The sequence below is a fragment of the Colletotrichum spaethianum genome (assembly GCF_022836535.1).
Source record: "Colletotrichum spaethianum MAFF 239500 DNA, contig15, whole genome shotgun sequence".
Classification (NCBI taxonomy): Eukaryota; Fungi; Ascomycota; class Sordariomycetes; order Glomerellales; family Glomerellaceae; genus Colletotrichum; species Colletotrichum spaethianum.
This window is the reverse complement of record NW_026054785.1, coordinates 807,745-827,528: the sequence shown is the minus strand read 5'-3', so window position 1 is coordinate 827,528 and position 19,784 is coordinate 807,745. Positions and strand designations below refer to the sequence as shown.

The 19,784-nt window shown below is 54.6% G+C and overlaps 5 protein-coding genes across 5 annotated transcripts; 2 read left to right on the top strand and 3 right to left on the bottom strand.

Moving 5' to 3' along the window:
- Positions 1-2,671: 2,671 nt before the first annotated feature.
- ColSpa_06481 (putative indole-3-pyruvate monooxygenase YUCCA9) lies at positions 2,672-4,612 on the top strand (the record flags this gene model as incomplete). The annotated part of the gene is made up of 3 exons (XM_049272693.1): positions 2,672-3,257; positions 3,317-4,416; positions 4,472-4,612. The coding sequence occupies 3 exons, from the start codon at positions 2,672-2,674 to the stop codon at positions 4,610-4,612; spliced, it is 1,827 nt and encodes a 608-aa protein (XP_049128650.1).
- Positions 4,613-5,958: 1,346 nt separating this feature from the next.
- ColSpa_06480 (translocator) lies at positions 5,959-6,576 on the top strand (the record flags this gene model as incomplete). Its single annotated transcript, XM_049272692.1, has 1 exon — positions 5,959-6,576. One exon carries the CDS (start codon positions 5,959-5,961, stop codon positions 6,574-6,576), a length of 618 nt encoding a protein of 205 aa, XP_049128649.1.
- Positions 6,577-7,506: 930 nt separating this feature from the next.
- On the bottom strand, positions 7,507-7,839 carry ColSpa_06479 (uncharacterized protein; the record flags this gene model as incomplete). The annotated part of the gene is made up of 1 exon (XM_049272691.1): positions 7,507-7,839. The coding sequence occupies one exon, from the start codon at positions 7,837-7,839 to the stop codon at positions 7,507-7,509; it is 333 nt and encodes a 110-aa protein (XP_049128648.1).
- A 6,856-nt stretch (positions 7,840-14,695) lies between these two features.
- ColSpa_06478 (levodione reductase) lies at positions 14,696-15,638 on the bottom strand (the record flags this gene model as incomplete). The annotated part of the gene is made up of 3 exons (XM_049272690.1): positions 14,696-14,949; positions 15,025-15,538; positions 15,594-15,638. The coding sequence occupies 3 exons, from the start codon at positions 15,636-15,638 to the stop codon at positions 14,696-14,698; spliced, it is 813 nt and encodes a 270-aa protein (XP_049128647.1).
- Positions 15,639-16,339: 701 nt separating this feature from the next.
- On the bottom strand, positions 16,340-19,750 carry ColSpa_06477 (putative ubiquitination network signaling protein acrB; the record flags this gene model as incomplete). The annotated part of the gene is made up of 4 exons (XM_049272689.1): positions 16,340-16,968; positions 17,031-18,500; positions 18,611-18,819; positions 18,900-19,750. The coding sequence occupies 4 exons, from the start codon at positions 19,748-19,750 to the stop codon at positions 16,340-16,342; spliced, it is 3,159 nt and encodes a 1,052-aa protein (XP_049128646.1).
- Between the last annotated feature and the right edge of the window lie 34 nt (positions 19,751-19,784).

Sequence of the window (19,784 nt, the reverse complement as noted above, 5' to 3'; positions counted from 1 at the left end):
TCGTGCGGCAGCTACAGACCATTTTCCGAGTCAGCTTTCATCCCAATTCCGCACATCAGACTGGAGCATGACAGCGGGGGAACGCAACATTGGATGATGGAGAAGGTATTGGATTCTAGGGTAACTAGAAAAAGGCAGGTGTTGAGGAGACTAGAGTACTACGTGAGATGGAAAGGGCACCATGTCTCATGGCAGCCTCGGAAGAATTTGATTCTCGGTAGCGAGGAATTGATGTACGTCTTCCATAATCGACAAACCTGCCTATCTATGGCGTCAACGCCTCACAGAGAGATGCGTTCAACTCGGTGCGGTAAGTTCGATCCAGCATCCTCAAAGCCTTCTTTCTTCTTATTCATTATTCCTACCGATTAACACTACTGTCTTGTATTGAACAAAACATCACAATAATACTATTTCTGGTATCCACTTGTGAAACGACAATCATGCCGCTACCACCTCAACAGTGTCGAGAGTTGCCCTTATAGTAGCCCAACAAGTGACATATAGTTTCTGCCCATATTTGCGAACTTCCATTTACTAGTGTATACTAAGTGGTTCAATGGTTTTTGTTATTTTTCGCCAAAAAAAAAGGTCTTCCTCGCCATTCCTGCCCCTAGGTCTTTCTTATAGTTTCACCGGGTTAAGTTACAGCTTTCAAGCCAAAAAGAAATCGATATGAGGGTAATTAAACTTAACAACTACGGCAATGTTGCATACTCAGAATGAAGAGTTTAGACGCTCACTTTATGCGAGGGCTGTGTATCGAAGAACCGGTGATTCCTGATTCGTTCGTGCGGGCTTCGGGCGTGGTTTTAACTGTTTTTCATATACATCGATATTGGTGAGGCTGCCTCTGCTTTTTTTGATCTCAACTTCGTTAATCTTCGCTCGAAGTCTACTTTTCGTGCTCATCAGAAAAGTCCTTCCATCGAATGTTTAGTCCTTCCGGATTGTCTGCCGAGTTGGCCATAGAAACGTATCAGTCTGTCAAACTTCCGGAAACGCCAGCATCATGCTGTTAGTTCTGTTTCTTCCTATCGCCATGCAATTGATACTGTTGGCCAAAGCGGTTGAAGGTATTCTTTTGAGCCGGCTTGCTGTGGGCCAACGTCGGAATGAGCAGGGAATGTCGAGTAGGGAACGACGACCCCAAGTGCTAGAACAGTGCTTTTGGTGAGTTGTGATTCGGCTCTCGCTAATGTTTGACGCTAGCTACCCCGTGGTTGCCGACTCGAAATACCCAAAACAGTTGAGAGGTTATCGGGAAATTAGCCCAGTGATATCCTGGAACGCAACTAGCTGCAACTAATCGTCTCCAATATTAACGAGATAGGACTTTTGATAGTATTTGTGGTTGAATGAACGCCAGCGATGGCATACACCTTATGCCCCTAAGCCTCAGCCTGAAGTCTGCTCACCCTGGAGCTTCATGGATATATGTTAGCAGTCAGAATACAACAACTGTGCACACCCATGTGATGGTATCTATGGCCGTTTCAAATCAACAGGTCATCTGCAAGGGCAAAAGATCTGTACCTTGGCAACTACGACTAAGCTAACCCCTAATGAAGCAATCCAGTGTGGATAACCACGGCATGAATTCCAACGTTTGAGGCATATTCTCGTACGTATTTCAAGCAAGAAAGAGGGCTGTTCGATAACGAGAAGGAAAATTAAGTCAAAATGGTTCTGTTGTGGTCCTTTGATATTCCCCGCTGAGTATGGTTGACGGATCATTCATTGAGGCCCCGTCGATAGAGACATCCCATGATGGGGTCAACTTCCGTGACTTCATGTGCATTCGCTACCAATCATGACCTCATACATTCAGTATTCGGCGGAGCTATTCTTTTGAAATCTCGAAAAGGTCATGGAACATAGTAATGGAGGAGGACAGAAGCATGAAAAAGAGCTTGCGCACCAACGGCTCGGTGCTGTTAGCTTGTCCTCATATGTCTTTCTGATGCCTTCAAGGCAACACTGAAACCTCCGGTAAATGAATATTAGCTGTGGAATCGGCCCTTTGACCGAGTTACATCGTGTTCTCAGCAACAAGCTTGAAATATCCAATACCCCACCGCGGAGTAAGCGCCGAGCTCATCCCCACATGAACGACATCTCCGAGGCAGTCACATATTTGCTCAGATTCCGCCAAGACGTCCTAACCCACCACACCACCGAAGAGAAGCCTCTCACCCGCGCTCTCCTTTGACTTTAGGTAATTAGATTGCTCGATAGACATCCATCCTAGCAAATATGCAGGGTGGTACTACCACCCTACGCTGTGATTGGGGCGTGATGTCGATCTGCGCCAATTCAGTGGGTGGAGATGATCAGATAAGATCATCTAATCCATCTTCAAGCCGCTCTGCTAGCGTAAGGTTCACAAAGGTGGGAACCTTGATTTTCATGCTCGGCGAGATCATCCGACCTTGGGGTAGGAGGCCCGCCTCTGAGTGGCTATTGGGGCAGACTTGAGATGGCGTGGTGGGATTGTTCGAATTGCCCGGTGGGATGACATTGGGTAGTTAAGCTATCTCGCGCTATCTGACACTCATATGTATACCCTTGTTCTCCCATGTAGCACAACTCATATTAGCGAGCTCTGAGGGTTTCCTGCTCGAACAATTTGCACCTGATATTTTGGACACGACACAAACTACGATTCATCATGGACGGCACGAAGCTTCCCGAGATCCCAGCTCTCACTCTGCATGAAGGGGTCGTAAAAGGACAAGTCGACGCCGAGCGGGTCTCCACTGACTGGCTTACCAAACTGGAACGCCGATTTAGCGAGCAGTCCTTCGGCGACTTATCAGACTTGTTCATCGACAACTGCTGGTGGAGGGACATTGTCGGGCTGTCATGGGATTTCACCTGCAAGCAAGGTCAAGAGAGCATCAGCAAGTACCTTGCCTCAGCAGAACATGGCCTCTCAGACTTGCAAACCGCCAAGATTGGCGGGCTGAAGCCGCTGCTTCTCGACTTTGGCGGGATGATTTGGATCCAAACCGGATTCACTTTCAAAACCCTACATGGTGAGGGGAAGGGGCTGTTGAAGCTGGGAAATGTTGCAAAGGACGAGTGGAAAGCCTGGACTGTGTTCACGCAGCTCGAAAAGCTCAACTTTCAAAAGGAGGTAGAGGCGCAGAGGGCTGCGTCGGTTCCGCTGCCTAAGGAGCCTGTCACTAACGGCGTCAATGGCCATGCCAACGCCGACTCTAAAGAAGACCTTCAGGTCCTGATCGTTGGCGCTGGTGGGTCATTGCAGAGCCCGTGATAATTTCACCGTTCTTTCCCAGCTAACATGGAACAGCCCAGTCTGGCTTGATGCTCGGTGCACGTCTACAGCACATGGGGATCAAAACCCGCCTAGTAGAGAGGAGCGCCCGTCTCGGCGACTCGTGGCGAGAACGATACCAGAGCGTAACCCTTCACACGCCAACCTACACTGACCACTGGCCCTTCATGAAGATCCCTGAGACCTGGCCCCGGTTCCTGACGGGAGACAAGATTGCCGAGTTCATGGAGCACTACGGCCAGCTCATGGGACTTGACATCGTCTTCAACACGGAAGTCACCAAGGTCACGTACGACGAGAAAGGCCAAAAGCACCGAGTCGACGTCCGGACGCCGGAGGGAACGCGGACGATCTCGACACGTCATGTGGTTCTGGCGACGGGCGTATATGGCGATCAGCCCAGGATCCCTCGCTTCCCTGGACAAGAGGATTTCAAGGGACAGATCTACCACGCAAAGTATCACAGGACCGCCGGCGAGATACCTGACATCAAGAACAAAAAGGTGGTGGTCATAGGCTGCGCCACGAGCGGCCACGACATCTCGGCGGACTTTGTCACGCACGGCGCGAAAGAAGTGACGATGGTCCAGCGACATGCGATTTACTCCATCTCGCGGGAGTCGTGGGAGAACTTCATACTTTCGTTGTGGAACATGGAAGGGCTGAGCACGGAAGAGGCGGACATAGTTGGAAATGCGATTCCACTGGCACTGATTCGGACGATGAGCATTGGGTTAACGCAAGCGATGGCAGAAAACGACAAGGCCGTTCACGACGGTCTCAAAAAGGCTGGCCTCGAACTAAAGGAAGGGCATGACGGGTATGGTCTGGCAGACTACCAGCTTATCAAGGGTGGGCAGTATTATATCGACCAAGGGGCAAATCAGATGATCATCGAAGGAAAGATTAAGATCCAGCGATGTGAGGAGGGAGTCAGAGAGTTTCAGTCTGACGGTCTGACCTTGGCGAACGGCACCAAGCTGGAAGCGGATGCTGTTGTGCTAGCGACGGGATTCGAGAGCAACGTGACAACCATTGAGAAGCTGTTCGGGCCCGAAGTGGTTGAGAAGATTGACGGGTTTGGAGGTTTGGATCACGAGCAGGAGCGCTCAGGGGTAAGTTCTACCACGCCAACTCTGACTCACATCATACTGACTGGCTGTTCTCTAGTGGTGGAGAGCGACAGGCGTGCCTGGATTTTGGTACATGACTGGCAGCTTCATGTATTGCAGACAGTTCTCTCTGCCGCTGGCACTACAGATTGCCGCAGTCGAAAAGGGTCTTAACAAGTCATACTACGGCGGCAGATGATGTCGAAACGAAGATTGATATGGAGCACTCGCTGTAAGTTGCTCTTGACTGGTGGTCAGTCGATGGTGGAGGGAGGTAGCCGGAGGGAAAATGCAGGTGGGAATGGATTCTTTAAACGTGGCAGTCGGAAGATCTAATTCAACATCGAGCATAAACAACACGAAAGAGGATTACCTTGGCTTTCGGGCGTTGACCTCGCCCCAAGCCTGCAAGAACCCATGTTCTGTATATCGCACTTGTCACTATGGTCGAATTCTCTGGCGAGCCCCATAGCCATTTGCTACAAGTCGTAACGACTAAACCAGAGCGTAGTTCGACTCAGAGCGAGAAATAATTCATATAGAGTTCGTTCATAGAATAACAAAATGGAAAGTTTTAGCGATGTGAGGTCCAGATCGCTTCCTAAGCGACTCACCCTGTCCTGCTCCAGCACAAAGCATAAAACTGCGCCCATGCTTGTAACGGGTAAGATCCATCTACTTCGGTTTCAATACCATTTTGGTCTTAGGGTCTATAGTGTTTACTCAATATGGGAATGCTAGAAACCGTATACGTTGCGAACACTCCAACACAAAGCCGTGCCTGGCACATTCATGTTTGTCGTGCTCTTTTTGGGTGTTGACTTCCATTAACATGCTTTCCTATCCGAATGAACACTTTCTGGATTGTGGATTGACGTCTTAAGATTAGTGCTTAAGACAATTCATGTGCTTGTGCTTGTGCTTGCCAAGTCGGTAACCGTAGCTCTCACCTCAGTTGACAACACGAGGACCATAAGCCACGGATGGAATCATTGCAATTGAACCGTAAGCAAAGTCAGCGTATCAACACAGGTCAGACTTCTTTGTTGCGTTCCGTAGTTAAATGAAATAGGTCTCAATATCATCTTGAAGTAGCAAGAGGAATTGATAGACAGCCACAATGGCGCATTGCCTCAATCATCCATATGTTTGAAGCTGACTGGAGTCTCCAAGTGAGGAATGTGGATCCTCCGTGTAAGACAGGCACCGCACTCACTATCAGCACGTGACAGCCTAGGCACCGCCCGATAAGGATAAGCTCCGGAGAAGTGTCCTCTAATCGCCCCAAAGGGTCGACGACCCGGGATCGACCAGCTGGCAATAATCCACCACCGCGAATCACTACCTTCACGATCCCACGTTTGCCCTTCACGACCGCAGCCGCCTTCACCACTGCTTCACGACAAAAAAGATACCCCGAAGGCGATCCCTCAGCACCCGAGACACGCGCGACTCTTCCACATTCCGCTCCCCCTCCCATTCCGAACCCACCAAACAACCACATCTACACATCTCGAACCACACACAACAAAGGGACCGCCCAACATGTCGGAACTCACGCACTTCGACCTCCTCCCCCTCCAAATAGACCCCCAGTCCAAGGCCATCTCCTCGCCGTCGCCGTCGCGTGCCCTCGCCGCCGAGCTCGCCCAGCTCAACGCGCTCCACCGCTCCCTCGTCACCTCGGACACCACCGGCCCGCACGGCGTCCCGCCCCCGCCGATGCCCGTCAACCCCAAGCGCTCCGCCAACGTCGCCAAGCTCCGCGATAGCGGCAACGCCGAGTTCCACAAGAAGAAGTACGCCGAGGCCATCAAGTTCTACACGCTCGGCCTGCAGATGGCCCTCACCCGGCCCCTCTGGGAGCCCTCCCAGCTCGTCCGCGAGGAGGTGTCGGGCCTGTACGCCAACAGGGCGCAGGCGCACATGGCGCTGCAGCAGTGGGCCGAGGGCTCCGTCGACGCCGAGGCCAGCGTCGAGGCGCGCAAGGTCGGCAACGCAAAGGCGTGGTGGCGCCGCGGGAGGTGTCTGATTGAGATGGGCCGCCTCGAGGAGGCGAGGGAGTGGGTCGGCAAGGCGCTCGAGTTCGAGGGCGAGGAGGCGGAGCTCGTCGCCCAGTACAAGGATATCGAGGCGCGTCTGGAGAACAAGGACAGCGCTTGAAAGATGCAATAGGATATGGTCCAGAGAGTTTTGTATCCTTAACTGGAAAAAAAATACCATGGAGTCGCGGACGAAGGCAGGAGACTTTGGACATCCGGCGATCCATCTTTTTTGTCTTGCCAACAGAATACCCACGAGAGTCAGCAAGGCAGAGAGAGGTGGAGTGAGAGGAGCACAAGATTCGAGCTGTTAGAGTTAGCAGAGGGAGTACGATGGGAAACACGCATCATTGTACAGCATGATACGGTGGTTGCGTCTGGCATCGGCATTACATACGGCCGCCCTCTTGCCAATGATTTCTCTGGGGCTCTCACGAGGCAGGTTAGCCGCACGGAGACGCCTTCACTTGTAAACTTGACAGCATCATGATGGGTTGGTTGCATCGGGTCATTAGCATTTCTAGTATAACCACGTGTACCCAACCCAATACACCCCAGTTTGGCCAAGGAAATCCATGCCGTGATCCGATGCGATGCCTGTGCGATTGATGCTTCGGGGTAAAGAAATATGTAACACAGCCGGAGCACCGAAATCAAACACCATTTAAACACTATGCGTGGGATGCCATCACTGCGTCAGCGCTCCGGTCATCCTCTGGATATCCCAACAGACCAGAAAGCAACGTTTGTCAACCTGATTTGTTTCCACAGCGGCCCTGTCCCTGTCCCGATCCCATTATTCCTCTTTACTTCCATTCAGAGGCGTATCGGCGGCCTCATCTCGTCGTGGGTTTTGCGCGACGGAGGTTTCCCCAAGAGTGAGTGTCCGAACCGACTCCATGACCTGACTCTCAACGCCATCATTCTCTGTCCCTGTTGGAACTTGCCCGTGGCGGTTCGGTCCCGGTTCTCGTATTATTCCTTTGTTTGATGCGGTGAAGATGGACTGCCACGGCCATCTTCTTGTGATCGAGGTTTGCTCGGCAGGCTCCTACGCCGCCTGGGCAGGCTTCTCGTTCAGGGTCTTGCCACGCGGCCGCATGACGGCGTCCTGGCTGCTCATCCTCCGGTCCAGCGCACGCTCCAGCTTGGCGCCAAGGGCCAGCTTGCTCATGTTTGCGCTCTTCTCCTCGCTCAGGGTGACTCTCTGGGAGCTCAAAGCCTTGTTCTCCATGCGGTCGAGGCCGGTCGCGATATCGGTGATCTCAGCGTGAGCCGAGTCGGTCGTCTGGACAGTGTTGGCGAATGAGGGCGCCATGCTGTAAGTGCTGTATCGCACAGAGGTACGCACCTGTGGAGGGCTTTCTGTCAGAACGGCAGTCATTTTGGGCGAGTGTAAATAAGGAGGGAGGAGACTGGACTCGAGGGAGGGGCCGAAGGGGTGGTAAATGGGATTATGACAAGAGAACGGGGGGAAATCAGGGCAACAAGATCGGCCAAGTGGGTGCAGAACGGGGCCGGGAGTCGCAGCGTTCAAGAGAAGCAAAAGGTAAAAGTGCTGTCGAAAGCGAGGCGGTGCAGGCGAGAACAGACGGACGCAAGACAGATGTAGGTGGGCACAGCGAATGTAGAAAAAGGCAAGATCAGGAGACGAGCAAAGGGAGACGTACCGAGGGTGCCATGATGGGACGGGACGAGTCGAGAGAGGTGGGCATTGTGACTGGTTTTTTTTTGGGTTCGACGAGATCCCTGCGTAAAAAAGGTTTGTCGAGTTTGACCGTCCAGTCTCAACAATGGTTCGAGTTTCCACAGGCCGGGGCTTGCTTCACTTCTGTCTGACCAGCAAGCAGGCCAGCGAACAGGGCGATTGGTGGTGGATTGGATTTGCAAATTGGGACGAGATGCGGGTGCGTTGGTTTACTTTGGTTTGCGGCAGCGGTAGCCAAGGTACGGCGTAGCGAGAAGCGTAGCGGCAGCGGTGGCTCTCGGTGGAGGAGGAGGAGGAGGCGGCCGTGAGCGACACTCTCGTTCGCTTCGGGGGGTGTACTGTGCGTGCGTTCGGGTGCGTATGCGAACGGATTGGGTACGTGTGTGATGGGGCGCGTTTGGGTGAAGTCACTGGCGGGACTTCAGGAATCAGGGGACTTGATCCAGGGAACCAAACTTGTTTACTCGCAGGCGAGATTGAGATTCGGGGTGGACGATCGATGGGTCTGAACTGGGGGAGATTTGGGTCGTATCGTGACCGTCGTCGAAACTGGTTCCAGCAAGAACGAAAGAGGAGAAGGAAAGAGGAGAAAAGGCAGAGTTAAACGGTTGTGATTTGATAACGAAGGATCGGACTAGGTAGGCACTTGGACGCGGACGTGGAAGTGGAAGAGGAGAACACGGGAGACGGGCCAGATACAGCTTGGAAGTCGTGGCGAGCGTGCGGGAGAGCGGAAATAATATCGAGCAGAGCAGCGGCTCCAGTGGGTGGTGGTGGTGGTGGTGGCAGTGGAGGCGGAGGGCCAGAGGGGGAAAGGAGGGAAGGAGGCCGGGAGGTGACGGAAAAAGAGGCCTGGGACGAGCTAGGTTAGGTACCCAGTTAGGTAGCAGATCAGGCACGAGCAAAGGGTACGTACTGTCTTGGTCGGGTACCTACCCTCCCTGAAGGTTTAGGAGCTTTCAGACAGGGCAAGGAAAGAGAGCAAAAAAAGGAGAGAGGCACACCCGCAGCAGCAAGCGGCTTTCAGCCTGTGTGCATGTCTGGGAAAGGGCGCCTCATCCTCAAACAGATTAAACTAGGAGAAGGGAGACACGATAGGATATAGCTACGCATACACATCTCAGCAAGCCAAATCAGGTGGCTTGGGGGCGAGAGACAGGCAAGAGCCACGCAGACAGGATGAAAAAGGGAGACAGAAACCCAGAGGAAAGAGCGACGAGTAGCACCTGTCGCTCGCGTCCCTCCTCGCGCTTGCCAATCGAAATTGCACCCGCGCCTGCGCCGTCCGTCCTGACATTGCATTGTACCTACCCGTCCTAAGTGCTGTCACTGAGGCTAGGCAAAAGAGGGAAAGCATGAAGCAGGCACGCTCGGAGGCAGGCGCCATGTGTAGAACAGGGATTAGGAGGGGCCAGAGGGGGGAAAAGGGGGCAGGGGGAGGAAGGCGAACGCAACAGGGGCCGGCCCAGGCCCGGCAGCAACCAGTAGCCAGCAGCGACGAAGAGATGTACCGTCTGCACTAGGTAGTGTAGTTGAGCGGTACGTACCGCACGGATGCCAGACGAGATCCACCTACAATGTCGGCCATATACACTACCTAATGTACGACCTTGGCCGTTTTCTTTCCGAATGCCACTAGCAAGACACATGAGACTTGCTGTGCACTGCATGGGTGGTGACGTGGTTGGTGAAGGCCGGGCCAGTCGACGAGTTCTGTTTCCATCCATCAATCATCTATCAACGATATGAGAAAGAGATAGACAGATAGACAGATAGGAGTGCCCGGGGGATGAGGCATCTGACTGCATTGCATCACAGTTTAGCGCCGCGGCACCGGCCAAACCTCCCAAAAGGGCAGACGGGGTTCCTGCTTCGAGACAGAGAGTGAAGACCCCGAGGATGATGATGATGAGGGCGGCGATCATGATTGCTTTTCTCTTCCCGCCAGCGAACCCAGCTGTCACACCGTCAGGGACATCCGATGACGCGGCATCTTCCGGGCCCAGGTCGACACGGGCCGCAGGGGAGTCAACAGCGTCGCCGCAGCCCGTCGCGTTTGCCGGTGTCTCCGTACTAATAAAGCCAGGCAAAATGTGCCGGGCTGAGCGTGGGAGCAGACGGTCTTCAGGACCGGCGTCCACCGTGGGGGGGCGCTGCAGGCAGCCCCCGCCCCCCCTCTGAGCCCTGGCCGCCTCGAAGCTCCATTCCTAAGGTAGGTAGCGTGCTCAACCATCATCCTCTTGTAAACATTTCCCGACGAAAAGTTTGGCGGAAGAAACCCCAGGGTAATTGCCAGAAAAACAAACTTTTACTTCTATTTCATTTCGTGCCTTACCTTGTGGCCGGCGCCTCGAGGCAGGCAACTCTTTCACTCCCATTCTCACTTGCTAATTCTCACACTCACCTCTCAGTCCGGAAACACCTCTCACACTCTGTGCATCCCTCCCGCTACAGGATGTACAGAGTAAGTAAGGTACGTCGCTCTTTCTTTCTCACACGCACGCACGCAGCCCATGACAGGTGCAAGTGCGACAACGTGAGACCGGACTGGGTTCCTGCTCCCATCTTGACACAAGCTCATCAACCTAAATTGCTGCACACGGCACAAAGTTGCACCTCATTCTCCCTTTCGACGTGTCCTGATGCATGGCCTGTCATCGTTGTCGTCGTCGTCGTCGTCGTCGTCGTCCGTGTTTCTCCCCAGCCCGAACAAGTTCCGCCTCCGCGGGTATTTGTCGCTTCCAGTTTTCCTGCCTCTGCATCTCCATCTGCGTCTGCGTCTGCCTCCGCGCTTGCTTCTTCTTCTGTCCCCTGCCGCGGTCCCCCAGTATCTGTACCTCGACCCCAATGCGATGAGATGAGATGCGTTTCTTCTTCCTATTTCCTCTTAGACTGTCTCTCCCCCATGTCGCACTAAATCCGCATGCTATTCTCCTAATTTACTTCCCCAATCCATGGACTCATTGGGATCCCCTGCTCTGTACAGAGTATTGTGCCCAACATAATCCCACATTGTCTGGATCCTCGGACTTGCATTGTCGCCGCCTCCAGGAACCTCCCTCGTGCCCCCAGTCCACACCCCCGCCTCGACCGCATCCGTCGATGTGCAGTCCGCAATTGAAGAAACACGCTCGGCGCGAATGGAACAAACTTGACGAGTTGCAGCCACCGCGCCATCCAAAGCAACCTCCGCGCCGCTGCCCGCTCACTTTCAACTTGTTCTGTTTCTTTATCATATCACTCCATTCATGCACCGCGCAAAACAGCGCCTCCCCGCTTCCCCTGACATCCCTTTCCCTCCCCCCCGCCGGTGCGGCAGGGCAGCTCTAAACCTAGTACACATACAGCTTAGACGCAATCCCACAGGGGCTGCAGCTCAGGCGAACGACGATCAACTTTGGAAGAAAGAGGAGGCAGGAATCGCGACCTCCGGAAGAAATCATACCGAGGGACCTTCGCCCACTTGAGCCGATCACACACCCGTCCAGCTGTCTAGCAGTCTGAGCGGGCTTCATCGGACGTCCACCGAGGCAGGAGCTTCTCCCTCCATCCCATTCGCATCGCACACATCGAACAGGTCCCAGGACAATAAAGGGGCCCGAGAACCTATTCCGAGCAATCAGCAATCTTGGGAAAGCCTCGTTACAGGGCGGACAACCTCACAGCGATTCCTCGTTCTCACCACGCACGTTTTGCCCCAGGAACGCATCTCAAAACTCCACGTGCCGCCGACATCGATTGAGTTTGGGCCTCTTCCCAGTCTCGTCGTGTTTATCAGCAGCAAAGCCCTGGACGCGGACTTGGTGTTGCTCCCTCTACTCACCGATGCGTTCACACGGCGATTCCAAGCCGATTCCGAACAATGAACCAGATTAAGTCTCTGAGAGTGTCTGTCGTATTGGTCCCGAGCCACTCCACCCCAACATTGTCGTATGGATTGACACCCACTGAAATCGCCGGTCATACGAGATGGCGCAAGTAGTTGGCCTGTCTCGGTCACTGTCAAACGCCGTGTGGCTGGCTTTTGCTGTGGCCGGCTTTCCGTTGTTTCTCACTGCGGCCCAGCCCAGAGTCCGCTTCGTGTTTTGAACACTCCGTCGATCCTCTTGGCCCCAACCGGCCAAAGACCCTGAGAGACTCATCAATCCGCTCCATTTTCCCAACCCTGACGACAAGCCAACGTCAGCGACCTCGGGCAACAATTTAATGTGTCAGCCGGCGGTGGCCCTGTCTGCTGGATTGCTGTTGCTTCCCCGGCTAATGAACTGTAGCCACGCCTCGATTGGTGAGCTCTGGTTGAAAACGGCCAGAAACAGCATGATTATTGCTCGTAGCTTGAGACTCGTCGATCGACATCTGCCGAGACCAGCCACCCTTCGGGCCTTCTACCTCTCGTGTCCGCCCTTGTAGTACTCCAGGCTCCCTTCGAACAGTCGGTCCGTCGCCCGAGAATGGCACCCTTCATTTTAGATCTCACGCACACATGGCTCGTTTCAGATGATCTATGAACCGCCTTCTAACACCATCAACACCTGCTAGACTCGGCCCCCTCGGACCACTTTCGATGCGACTCTGACCTGACTGCGAGCGCCAATGGCTGCTTCCCCTCACCCCCCTCGCCAGCGCCATTCCCTTCTCTACAGACGTGTACCTTGCTGCTGCATGCGCCGCACGTGGCAAACACACCCCAATCCTTCCCGGCCGCTAGCCATCCTATGGCTATGGCACTCGCTGGCCACATGGATTTTCAACTCAACAGACGGCACTTTCCAATCGGCACCATACATCAACGTTGTTTGGGTTAATGTTTGACTGCCTGCCTGCCGTGGAAATAGACTTTGCCATAATCCTGGAATCTCGCCCATCAAGGTCATGGGCTGTCTCTTCATCGAATCGTTGCAGCTCTTCGACAGCCTTTTCATGAATCAGGTCCTGGGCAGCTTCCGGTCGGTTGTGAGGCCTAATCTAGCCGACCTCATCTCCTTCGTCCCCCTCCGTCCTTCACATAGCTATCCGGACACTCGCAATCTGCAGACCGGCCTGATCAGTCGAAACCTTGCGTCATTAGGTTTCGCTGGGTGAGTCAAGTCCAATCGTGCTTGTTTCCGGACGTGCTCGGATCTTGGTTCTCATTTGCCTTCACGTGTATACGAAGCGTTCGTGAATCTTGCACTCTGTTTCCGTACGCAAGCGGCAACTTGCTCACCGGGCGCGGACCAGTACGTCCCGAGCCTTGACTCGTGCGTCGGTGGGAGCTCCGAGCTGCCCCATGATCAAAACTGGGGAACATCAATGATCATGGGACAAACGGCCGTCCATTTGTACTATGCATGCGGTCCGAGTCCGGTTGGCTGTGCCCACCTCTTCCACGTGGTTTCCCGCTGTCTGAGAACAGACTCTCTGGAGCGACAGACCCATCCGACTTCAACGCTCGGCTCCGTTGCGAGTTGCGAGGCGTCAAGAAACTTTCTGAACGGGCTGACTCGGGACCGCCTATTATTCAACACTGGCGCTGTGGAAGTCGATCGCAGACCGCCCACCCAGAAGTAACTCGTAACGCTGGTACCCGCGGCACCCGCCAGGCGCAGATCCCCTGATAAGCGTCGCGTTTTATCTGGCATCCTCGCTTTGAGCACAGTGACCCCGCGGCCAAGAATCCACCCCTCCCAGCCGCATGTCAGCCGCTTTTGCCTGTAACGCTGCGTCGTGTCTGGGTGGATATCTTGCTTACCATCTCTTCGAAACAAGCCTGCCTGCACCCACAGCCCCCCTTAAAGTTTGTCTCCGTAACAGGTATTACACTAGTATTATCAACACGATCATCAACGCCGACGTAACCGTGTAGGCCGAGCGGCGAGTCGCGATAACCGGCGGTCAGCGGTAGCTCGTGTGCGTCTTTCGGGTCAACCACCTTTGGGAAAACTTTACCATCAGTCGTTCGTATGGCTTGCATCGTCGGGCTGATATCAACGGTGTCAACGGTCGCCTGGGCCACCCGGCTGATCTACGGCCTGCCTTTCTGTCGAGATGTCATCGCATCCTGCCGTAGAGTTGGTTCTTCGGTTGCGCCTTGACATCAACTGCCGGGTGCGTGAGGTCGCCAGGTCTTCTGGAGGAGTGTGTGTACTATGTAACATTGACCAGACCCAATATTGGCAGGCTGCAGCTAAAGCTTGAGGAGTGAGCATTGAGGCCAAGACATGCAGAGGGCGGCTGGGCCGCACCCAAGCCAGCTCAATGCTTCAGCTATGCTTGCCCGCTTTTGCCTAGGAGCTTGACCTGGCGCCGTACGCGACACCTATGGTTGTCTTTGCTACGCTGTGTTCCACTACCGATTACACAGAGGTCCAAGCTGCTTTTCTGTTACAAATCGGTCCTGTGGACCCGGGGACTGTCGAAAGTAGCTCTAGAGGAATATACACCATCGATATGAGATGTATTGCACGGCTTGGGCGTATCCATACGTATCTGTTGATAACATGAACTTCAGCCTCTGCCACAACAACAAACCTATCTCGTCTCACCATAACCATTAATGAACGGTGAGTGTCAGGCCAGAGTCCACCGTCAACCCCGTGCCGTTGACGTAACTCGACGCCGGGCTGCACAGGAACACAACCACCTCAGCCACCCCGTCCGCCTCCGCCGGCCGGCCCGCCGGGCTGATGCCCGTGATGAACTGGTCGATGCCCGGCGTGATCTCGCTTTCCTGCTCGAACATGGCCGTGTTCACCCACGCCGGGGCCACGGCGTTGACACGAACGTGCTTGTCCCCCAAGTCTTGCGCTATCGTCATGGGTCAGCGGCCCAGGTCATCACACGACTCGGGTCAAGCAGAAGAAGGAAGGGAGAGAAGCATACCCGTCGCTCGCGTGATGCCCAAGGACGCGTGCTTCGACGCCGCGTACGCGACCTTGTTTTTCACGGCCCCGAATGCCAGCACCGAGAGCACGTTCACAACGCATCCGCGCTCCAGCACCCTCTCCTTGCCCAGCAACGTCGTGTGCCTCTTCCGCTCCTGCTTCTCCATCACCCGTACCGCGGCCCTGGTGACCAGCAGCAGGCCCCTCGTGTTGACCCTCGCCGTCTCGTCAAAGATGTCCATGCTGTTCTCCGGCACCGGGTTGTCACGCAGAGCGGGGAGGCCCGCGCTGTTGACGAGGTAGTCGATGCGTCTAAACTCCTTGGCGACGGAGGCGTCGTCCGTGACGTCCAGCGCGTAGGCGCGTGCCTGGTACGAGGGGTTCGTGGCGTAGGTTCCAGAGGTGGACGCGGCGGCGAGGGCGGCGTCGAAGCTGATGTCTGTGAAGATCACGGCGAGGGCGTGGGAGGCGGCGAAGGCGTAGCTCGTTGCGCGGCCGATGCCGCTGCCGGCCTGAAGGAGAGATGAATCAGTAAAGGCAAATCTGACGACGAATGAGACGGCTTACGCCAGTGATGAAGGCTACGCCTACGGTCTTGTAGGCTGCTGCCATCGTGTTGTTCTATCGAGGAGTTGCTTGTTGCGCCGAGGGAATTCCTTGGGACTTTGGTGAACGCCAAGCAAGGTGTTGCAGGTTGTTATAATACCGCTCGAGACTTCTCTAGTGCCCATCTCCAACGCAGGATCTGCGAAAAGAAGGATCAGATGTACGCGGCTTCAGCTCGTACCCAAAGGCGAGGGACATTTCTGATGGTACTTTGGATTGGATGGACGCTCAGCACTAACACTGCATGCACCACCATCAGAAAACATGTTTCCATCAGTCCCTGCTGAGATGCCAAGGCATGGGAACTCGTACGAACCCCGCATCTCACCTGCATCTACAACGAGTGCGAGATGTGCTGTCGGTCTCCTGGGCACTCGGATGCGTAAATGGTTGGACGAGCGAGACAATTTCGGGTATCGTGCAGTGCGCTGACAGGGGAGGGAGCATGTCAGTCGAGAACGCGATGCTTAGAGGCTTGTGAAGACGAGCTTCCCGAGCAGAGGAAGGTTCAACAGGACTCACGTCGGCCACGTTGTGCCTGATGTTCCAAGCAAGAGATGGAAATGGGCACTTACACGGTTAAGGGGACTCAAAGATTGTCATAGTACTGGGCGATTTTGAATACGTCGGTCACAGTCTAGAATGAGCCACTATGTGTAAACTGCTTTCGATAAATCCAGATTCTCTCATCAAAGAGAAATAAGACTCTACTCTGACAGGTTGAGCGAGCTGAGCGAGCCTTGAATAGAGTCTGTACTGAAGCTATGTGACTCTTGGTCCTTTCCCTGGCCTCCCTTAGGCACATTGTCGATGCCAGCCTCGCTCTTGTCTTCGGATCCAATTTTCACCAGCTCCCACTCCTCCTCGGTCCTCGCCCACTCGGCAAAGTATCCCTTCAACCTGCGGATCCCGACGCGGAACCTCTTGGCGGCGCACTTTCCCGGCATGATGAATCCCAGGCCGGACGTCGAGAAGGAAACTTCTGGATCGTTCTCCTTCTCCCAACGGAGGGCGGTCTCCAGGATCCAGTGCCACCGCAGCCTAAAGTGGTTTCCCACGGCCTCGTCCCAGACGCCACTGCCGGTGCCGCAGCCGTAGGCGTTCTTCTGGCGCTCGCGAAGCCAGTCGCTCATGGCGAAGATTAGCGTGTCGGCGCGCATCTCCCAGTTGTACAGGTCGGAGGCATGGACGCCCAGGCCGTCGGCGCTGCCGGGCTCGTTCCATATCGGATCGGCGCAGAATATCATGGCCTGGATGGAGACAAGAAGTTGCAGCAGGGTGGACGTTCTAGGGCACCACTTCTCGCCGCTCCAGGTGTCGAGGAGGGAGAGGCATACTGCGGTCAAAGGTTAGCCACGGAACCACGGAAAGAAGCTGGAGCTGCAGGGAACGACTCACTCTTTCCGTCGACATAGAGGTTTGGGTTGAACTTTCGCCCGCTTCGTGTCGTTTTGAACTCCATCCGCGGCGGCGTGTTGGGGTACTCGAGGGGACAGAACAGGTCAAACTCGAAGAGCCCGTTCTCGTACGGCGTGCCTTCTGGCCCGACAATGAGGACCTTCATGGCGTCCAGCCGCGAGCTGTCGTGTCGGACCAGGATGCCCTCTGGCACAGAAGTCCTGAGCATTGACAGTTCATACACGATCCTCTTCATTCGGCCGGGCTTGGGAGCGCTTTCCGCGGTGTCTGCCAGAGACCTGCGGAAGCTGTATGCATTCAACCAGTTGTCCGTCTCAAACTCGGTGACCTTGTTTCTGCTCAGCCAGGTTCGCATGCCTTCTAGTTTCTTTTCGTGGGCTCCTGGTCCGACGGCGGCGATGACGGTTGCGGCAGAAGTTGTTGATGAAGAGGACGCCTGGGCTGAGCAGGCGACTTTTCTATATCCGGCGGTGCGGATGGTCGATGTCCCGAGTTCATCAGAGAGGTCACAGATGCGCTGGCACATTGCCAGCGTATCAGTAGCATTATGGCTCCCGGCATTCAGATAATGCATCACCGCCCGAGACTGGTCCGTCAACGAAGAGAGCAAGCTGGCCAGGGACTGCAGAGTATCCTGTGGCGGCTCGAATGGCGCCTTTGCTTTTCCCTTACCCTTGTGATCCACTGAATGAGGCTGCTGCATGGCAGGCGCAAGAATGTCAGCTGTCCCGAAGCAGACCGGTAGGAGAGTCCGGGCGAGGGGATATTCGATCCGGATATCACGGACCAGAGGGGCCGAAAAGGGGTGCGCGACGACGGCCTTGATGAAGTCGAACATGGAATGGTACAGAGCAGCGCGGCGCATGACCTCTTCTATGCAGTCATCGCGGAGGAGCTCCGCAACCTTGATCATCAGCGGGCTGCGGCGGGTCATGCTCAGGAGTAGCTCAGGAGGGTTCTGGTCGAACTCGCTCGAGTTCGCGGTGGAAGGCCAAGCCCACCGGAGCTTCGCAAAGAGTTCGGGGAGCAGCTCCAGGCTCTTGTCGCCGACATACTGGAGCAGACCTCCGCCGGAGCCTTGTCCGTCCCCGGAACATCCGTAGCCTGTGCCGACAGCCGGCCCTGCCAAACGATGCGGGCCCTCTGACGCACTTTCGTTAACGGAAGAGCTGGCTGAGGCTCTCGGAGTCCAAGGTTTGACTTCGACCTGACGGTCTTGGAGAAGGGAGGCCAGGTCATGTCTGGGATGGGCATGTGGGCCGCAGAGAAGGAGGAAGATGAAGAAGAGTCGTGCAGAGGGGCAGCACCACGTTGACGCGCCTGTGCTGTTTGCCGTGGTGGCGGCTGCGGATGACCAAAAGGGTATCGCGGATGCCCTGCTTATTTGCGAGCAGCCAGGGCAGTAGGAGACGCGGCATCTCGAATGCTTGCAGTTGAAGATACAGTGATCTGCACGTGCAAAGAGTGAGCATTGTAATATTGAATTAGCTCAGGAGCCGTTTTCAAGGTGGATGTGTGAAGTACGAAGAGACAATATGGACACGTTGGGGAAGACATACGTTTCTTAGAAGTCAAGATCTTTTCAGCATGAACGAAGACGGCGCTGGCTTTGAAGGGTATCGTGTCCTTGTTACAGTCTGGGCACTTGTGCTCGGTCATCCTCTGGACAAAGTCTCGCAGACTTTGCTCCTCTTCGTGTGCTGGTATTGACATTGGGATGCTAGACTGCGCGAGAATTGTTTGATGAAGACCCGTGACAGTGGCTGGGCTACTGAGGTGTTAAGGAGTTCTTAGACAAAGATGATGGAGGAGAAAAATGGGGGTATAGGAAAGAGAATTTGAACATACAAGGAGGTTATCTGACCCGGGACGGATGTTCGGGCCACGGCATGGTTATCATTTGGTGCCGTGGACTTCCCCATGGTTTCTATTGAAGGGCTCGCAAATTGCGCACACGGTGGCGTCGGGGCCTCCAGGTAGTTCGCAGAGTGTCGCATCACCTTTCTGTCGATGGCCGAGTCGGTATTCTCCTGCATCCAGATTGGCACGGTATGGGCGATGGGTGCCTTTGTGATGTTGAAGGACGGGATATTTTGATGTGCAAAAGTGTAGGCCTGCACAGAGTAGTAGGCAGCCGGCGGCTCCGATGTAATGCGTCCAACTGGCTTGCCTAGCGAGTTTATTGCACTGGTGACACTACTCAGGGATAGAGACGTGGGATTGTAGAGGCCCTGAAAGAGCAGGTAGTCGTTGGTGGGGGGTTGAGACGGGGAATATGGTTGAGAGTAGGAGCAAGGTTGATCAGTAGTCTTCGAGAAGGTCGTTGAAAACCAGGCATTCGATGACGAAGGTGGTAGAGAATGAGAAGGTTCGTACGCAAGCGCGTGGTCCATCCCGTCATTTTTATTTCCACCCCAGTTGCTTTGGAACGAAGCAGACAGATTTGCCATCTTGACATCTTCTTTGCTCACCTTGGTTTCGTTGAGGGAAGCAGAAGGATACTCCATGGCGGGCGGCGGAGCAACTGGAACTGAGTCTTTCTTTCTCTGCCTCAGCTTTTGTTCGACCTTCTCCCAGATACTTCGCTTTCGAGCTGGCTGGTCTGGACGGATGTCAGGCGGGAGGTGATTCAACCCGTGGCTGTCCTCGTCGAGTTTCTCTTTCTTCATGAAGTCGGTTAGCTTGGCCTTGTAAGACATTTTTCCAGTTGAGTGTTCTGTCTCTTTCTCGTGG